The sequence below is a fragment of the Xiphophorus maculatus genome, chromosome 8 (genome assembly GCF_002775205.1).
Source record: "Xiphophorus maculatus strain JP 163 A chromosome 8, X_maculatus-5.0-male, whole genome shotgun sequence".
Lineage (NCBI taxonomy): Eukaryota > Metazoa > Chordata > Actinopteri > Cyprinodontiformes > Poeciliidae > Xiphophorus > Xiphophorus maculatus.
Genome location: NC_036450.1, coordinates 21860910 through 21866909, shown reverse-complemented (window position 1 = coordinate 21866909; position 6000 = coordinate 21860910). Strand labels below are relative to the sequence as shown.

At 41.2% G+C, this 6000-nt stretch overlaps 1 protein-coding gene across 1 annotated transcript; it reads left to right on the top strand.

Annotated features, from left to right (window-relative positions):
* The first annotated feature begins 403 nt into the window (after positions 1-403).
* LOC102229648 lies at positions 404-4470 on the top strand. The gene is made up of 6 exons (XM_005816229.2): positions 404-566; positions 1141-1298; positions 1850-1902; positions 2249-2346; positions 2435-2558; positions 2727-4470. The coding sequence occupies exons 2-6, from the start codon at positions 1154-1156 to the stop codon at positions 4068-4070; spliced, it is 1764 nt and encodes a 587-aa protein (XP_005816286.1). The 5' UTR covers positions 404-566; positions 1141-1153; the 3' UTR covers positions 4071-4470.
* The last annotated feature ends 1530 nt before the right edge of the window (positions 4471-6000 follow it).

The window sequence follows — 6000 nt, the reverse complement described above, 5'->3', positions numbered from 1 at the left end:
TATGCTTCAACAGCTTCGCACATTTAGAAAGTTGTGTTTCTGAGAAATGCAAAACATTGATTTGATGTCCTGATTAGACCATTTTTGGTGCTATTCCCTTTGCTGGACTGCTTTCCTGTTAAAGACCAAACACACTGGAATGTCTCTGAAAGGTTATGCAATCTCTCATATGTGTTTAAATAAAAAATAATTATAATTACAGAATAAGATATGTCCGAATAGAGAATATGATGGGAGCAATTTTTCACCGTTCCGAGTCATGATTAATTTATACGATGTTTTGTTTTCTTTTCTGGTCACATAACTCAGGAACGAGTCGAACTGGTCGGACAATAAGAATCTCAGCAGGAAGTTGTTAAAGTAAACACCTCCTTTCTGCTACTTTATCACTTTGTCACCAAGACTCAAGGGACAAATGTGCGACTGACGTGACGGGGCCTTAATAAGCTGCTGCCGTGATCGAAAGTTGTCTTTTAAACTTCCTGCGGGGATCATTAACCCACACAGTTTTCTCGGCGTGTTTCCTCACCGCCCTTCCAAATTTATCGTCTTCTGGAGAACAAAAGGTAAGAGATACATTGGTTAAAATCCAGATGTAATTATCTCATGATATCTAATCTTGATTTTTTTTTTTTTTTTTTTAATCATGTTGGTCGATTTTTCTGGTCCCTGTTCATCTTTGTCATTGAGTGATGTCGTTTGGATGCCATAAAAAAACTCTTTGAAATTTTTTTTTTTTTGCATTATGGATGAAAATGGGACAGCATAATCTTTAAATACCTGAAATAATGTGAATTCTAATATTTTAATATCTACTCTACCTAATATTATGGTGCTATAATTGACATGTAAGGAAACAGATTTTACTAAGTGGATAAAAGACGCATTGAAAGCATGCTGTTTTTACGCCTCATGCCGATGCTGTGAGTCGCTAACACTGTTGACATTAGTCAAAAGGTTTCAGTATCACACGATGTGGCCGAGTTGCATCGATTCATCGAGGTGTTGCAGCAAGGCTCCCGATACATTTGAGAACAGCGGGAGAAAGTTCATTGGGATAACATCTTGAAATAAAGTGGGGAAGAAAAAAAAAATCTTAAATTTGCTCTCCTAAAAATTCTTGTTTGTTGTTGTTTTCAGGTTGCAAGTGAAAATGGCGCAGGTGGAAGTCCGAGAGGAGAGCACCAAAAAGCTGATGGAGGAGATCACGGAGGAGCAGTTCCTGAAAAATCTTTATCTTTTCATGAAGAAGCGAGACACCCCGATAGAGAGGATCCCCAATCTGGGCTTCAAGCAAAGTAATTATCTGCATAAACGCTTTGAGAGGAATGTCAATATGCCCTCACTTTGTGTTTTACAAAAAAAAAATGTTTACATACCGTTGTCCGTTGTAACATCTTTACGCAATTCATGTGCATCGCATTCCAGCTGCGTCAACAAACATATCAAATGTCGGATCGATTAAAAATGATCTTAGGAAACGTCCTACACATCAAGATGTGAGATTTGGTGTTGAAATGGTTATTAGAGGAATTTAGATCAATATATACAGTATATATTATATTGCTAATTTTTTTAGCTAAAAACCTTTGCATACCTCTATGAATTAAGAAATGTTTTCTAAAAAGTAATCCTACTGAGCGTTTTATGTGGTGTATTTTTTTCTCCCTGTGAATACTTTGTATGATCTCAAAATCAAGAAAGAGCGGGAAAAAATTGTCTAAAAAGGCAACCAAATATGAAAAAAAGAACTGATTTGCAATAAATGACAAATACATTGATTTTACTTTTGAGTAATAATTATATTAACATATATTCATGTTTTTGTTTGTTTGTTTTTGCTTTCCAGTTGATTTATTTTTGATGTTCAAGACTGTCAATGACTTGGGTGGCTACCATCAGGTAATTCTTTTTTTTCTATGTCATACATGGTATAATCAGTATTTTTATAACAGTAGATTAAATAGTCTATGAGGTTAAGCTATGTTTATTGATGGTATTGCTGAATTATATAACCAAAAACTAGCCTTTTTATTTATTTATTTTTGCCTTACAGCATATGAAGACACATTTATTATAGATGTCTGAATGGAAAGCAACTGAATTTTCTTAGTTATTTTTAGTGGTTGATATTGATTGGGCAGTAAACCCTTCATTTTTTTTAGTCAAACTGTCATGGTGCGTCTCTGTGTTTTCAATGCCGTTTCCAGACAAACAAACATGAACTAATCTCTCCTCTACACTCCAGGTGACATCTCATCAGCTGTGGAAACGGGTTTACAACACGCTGGGAGGAAACCCCCGAAGCACAAGTGCAGCCACCTGCACACGCAGACACTACGAAAAGTGAGTGGGGTTATCTGCGAGAGCAGCGCGACCGGGTGGTTTTATCTTCGCTGGAAGCTTTTGTCTGACTCCGTCCCCATTTCTTTAGGTTGCTTCTGCCTTATGAGTGTCAGCTGAAAGGCATATTGATGAGCTCCATGTCGCAGCATCAGTCGAGGCCCTACCGCGACCCCAAAGACAATGAAGGCCAGAGGCCGTCCAAACGTGGCATGGTTGGTTTCATTTCAAACTCATTTTGAGCTGTATTTCATAACCTAATGATGTGAATAAAGTCGTTCTAATGCAAGGAATAATTCACTGAACTATGTAGGAAGGCTTACTTTTTAATTTACAGACAAGAGAAATGAGTCTCACTGAGATAATCTCTGATTTCCCCTCAGGTAAACCACTACTTCCAACCGGACCCACATGGGAATATCTACTCTCTACCTTTCCATTACTACCCAACTGGGTGGTCAGCTCACCCAGTTCTGCCACATTTTGTGTCTATTCCGTCCGCTGTAATACCACCACATATCCCCCCTCCTCCCAAGATCCCATGTCTCTCCTCCCACCCGACTCATCAGGACATGGTGAACATGGTAAAAGGGCATGTAGGTGACCTGCGTAGGCGGGCGAAGGAGTACAAGCACTCAACTGGATTGTCAGCCTCTGAACCCCTGAACCTGAGCACGAAAGCTCCAGCTCGAGAGCCCGACACCGATACTGACCCTCCCTCGTCATTTGGCCCACCCTCGTCCAGCAAGACCCCAAAGTTTCTGAACAAGCCCTCCACGCTCTACGCCCCCCTTAGTGCAGGCACAATAAGAAGCGACGGAACCGAGACGCAGGAGTCTGGCAAAGGTGTCCCGACCCTCTCCGAGTTTGAGAAGAAAGAGAGTAGCGACGCCGACGTCCAAGCCCCGACGCCCTCAGACAGCCCCCTATTCATTTCTGCTTTGACGCCGGAGCCAAACAAAGGCGTCCTCGAGATGACACCGAAACCCGGCTCTCTGAAAGCAGACTTTCCAGTCCAGCTGCCAGAGGACAGAGAGGCCAGGACGGAAGCAGAGGGTTTCGATCTCAGTCACGTTCTACATAGGACACCCAAAGACGAGGAAGGCAAGATGGAAATCGAGGTCCCGCTGTCCGTGGTTCGTAACTGGCTCAGGTTTTACGGTCCTTCGGCAAAGCTTCCCGAAGCGAAAGAGCTTCCTGTCCCAGATTACGACGTCTCCATGGGGAAAAAACGCGTGTCGGATGTGGACTTTCTCCCGACAGACTACGAAACAACTCGTAGTCCTCAATGCCAGAGCTCAGCTGAGGACCTGAGGCTAAGGAACAAACCAGGACTCATGCCAAACGCTCAGGCAGATCACCACCAGGAGAGCCACCTCACCAGCTGCAAGACTTCCGGTGGTCTTCTGAGAAAAGTCGGAGGTGGCCGGAACGTCTGGCCACTCGACCAGCTGGATATTAATAAGCCATACAAGCTCAACTCAACAGATTTCTGGGATGCCTGTTCCAAAGAGACGACGGCTCCCCGCAGTCCGGTGAAACCCGAATGCAGTCCCCCGAGAAGGTCTTCCAAGTTCTACATGGAAGACCTGCTGCAGAGAGGGAGGCAGAGGTTGGAAGTGGAGCCTTCAGCTGTGCTGATGCTGAACTCCAGCCCCACGTCCAGGTTTCCTCTGACCACCGACGAGATGATGAAGCTGCAGAACATCATCTCAAGTTCATCGTGACGATCAGGGAAGGACCTCCAACAGCACATTCAACTGCCTCCCATTATTAACTCAACTCAAAGCGCCTTATTAGCGTCGTTGCGCATCCGGATGACGTCTATGCGTCATTAACAAAGAACAGCAGGATGGCAAACTCAGCAGTTTGAATGGACATATTAAAGTAATTTGCATGATTTTCAGTATCAATGGCACAAACATGAGGGAAAACGTATAGGCATAAACATTGTAAATCATGCCTAATATACTTAATTAACCCAGTGTCATAACAAATATCAGAAGATGGAGATTGAAGTCATGCACGTTCAAAAATAAAAGATTTTCACTGTCTTTTATTCTGCTTAAAATTAAGTTTATTCTTTTTTTTACATTTGGAATTTACTGTAAAGATGCAAATTAATTTTTGTCTTATTTTTTTTAAACTAAGTTTTTTATTTTTCCCTAATACTATTTTTTTATTATTAAACTTTCTGTCTTGCTGTTGAAATGTCTGAAATAAAAAAACAAACATGAACGTAATTCAACAGTGAGGAAGTTAAAGGCACAATGTAGCAGAACGTGATTTGAAGAAAATGTCGTCATCGACATTAAGTCGTCCTGTAAATAGACGTGACTTGTACATACATTTGATTGTGAAAATAAAATAAATTCCATTAAACAATCTGATTGGCTTGCTCTTGGAATGAAGAACTTGCTACTAAAGTTTTTATTTTCCGTTTGTCTCTTTTGATTTGCTTTGCATATTTGTTTGACGGCTGTGCGAAGTGTGTGCCCACAGAAAGCAATAACGAAAGCAAAACGTAGCTGCATATTTTTCTGCCAGTGGTTTTGCCACACGACTGCTCAGGGGTACTTCTTCTTCTTTTTTCTTTTTTTTTACCTTTGGGAGCAGTTTCAGCTTGGGAAGTTGCTTTGATTAGAAATCAACACTTAATTTAGCAACAGTGAGAAAAAAAAAAGGTTTTTATGCAAGAAAACAAATATCTGGATTAAGATCTCGGTGGCGTATCAGATTGAGACGAAATGTTCAGAACAGCTTTTTGTTTGGAAAGCATTACCAACAAAACAATTGCAGTATAAAAAGTTTGAATTGGTGCAACAATGCTAGCTAGCTATAGCAACATAATACATCATATACACCTTAAAGAATCTAATTTCTCCCATTCCTTGGAAGCATCTCTGAACCTTTTTTTATTTTTATTTTATGACATATTTCAGAAGAAATTCCCCTGCATCAAGCAAACCTTTTTTAGTTTTATTATCTCTGTTTATTTTTCTGAACACTGGCAGGACACGTGCAACCTGTTCCGTTACTGTCCGGGCCTCGGATACAACTGTCTCATCCACAAATACGTGCACAGATCTGCGGCGAGACAATAACATGCGGGCAGAGGCGACACGCCCTGGACTCCAACCGCACCGACTATCGCGTGCACATCGTTTGCTGACGTGACAGACGTATTGTTTTTATCACACTCCATTACGATCTGCGCTTCAGAATCTCTGTCAGGCGAATTGAGCTTTAAAATTATTAGCAGCAGAAGCGACGAGGAGAAAACTTTTACTGTGCGAGCTACTAGACACTTCTCCTGGTAGATTTGGTGACGTGTTCGGAAGGAACCCGATAGTCAACGAGATGCAGGTCCGGACAGGCGTTGTACCGTCACTTCAATTAAGTTGTTCCTTTGCTGATGATCGGCAAAGGAACTTCAGGTGTCAGTTCTGTTGCATTCAATTCCATCGAGTTTCTTGATTTGAAACCCGAGCTGCAAGCTTAAGAACACAAATGGTTCAAGGAAGATATGTTACACCAACAATCTATTAAACCCTGATATCCTATATGGATCTTATTGAATGCTTAATTCCAGAGCTATAAAAGTAATCTGACTAGATGGTGTTTTTGATGCTTCACTCCCAAATTCTATTGTACATC

What these genes read in the sequence shown, in the direction of transcription:
- LOC102229648 (XM_005816229.2), top strand. Translation starts at nt 1,154, where the DNA reads ATGGCGCAGGTGGAAGTCCGAGAGGAGAGCACCAAAAAGCTGATGGAG. An exon ending in CAATCTGGGCTTCAAGCAAA is followed by an intron (nt 1,299 to 1,849) that starts GTAATTATCTGC and finishes TTTGCTTTCCAG; the next exon opens with TTGATTTATTTTTGATGTTC. An exon ending in ACTTGGGTGGCTACCATCAG is followed by an intron (nt 1,903 to 2,248) that starts GTAATTCTTTTT and finishes TCTACACTCCAG; the next exon opens with GTGACATCTCATCAGCTGTG.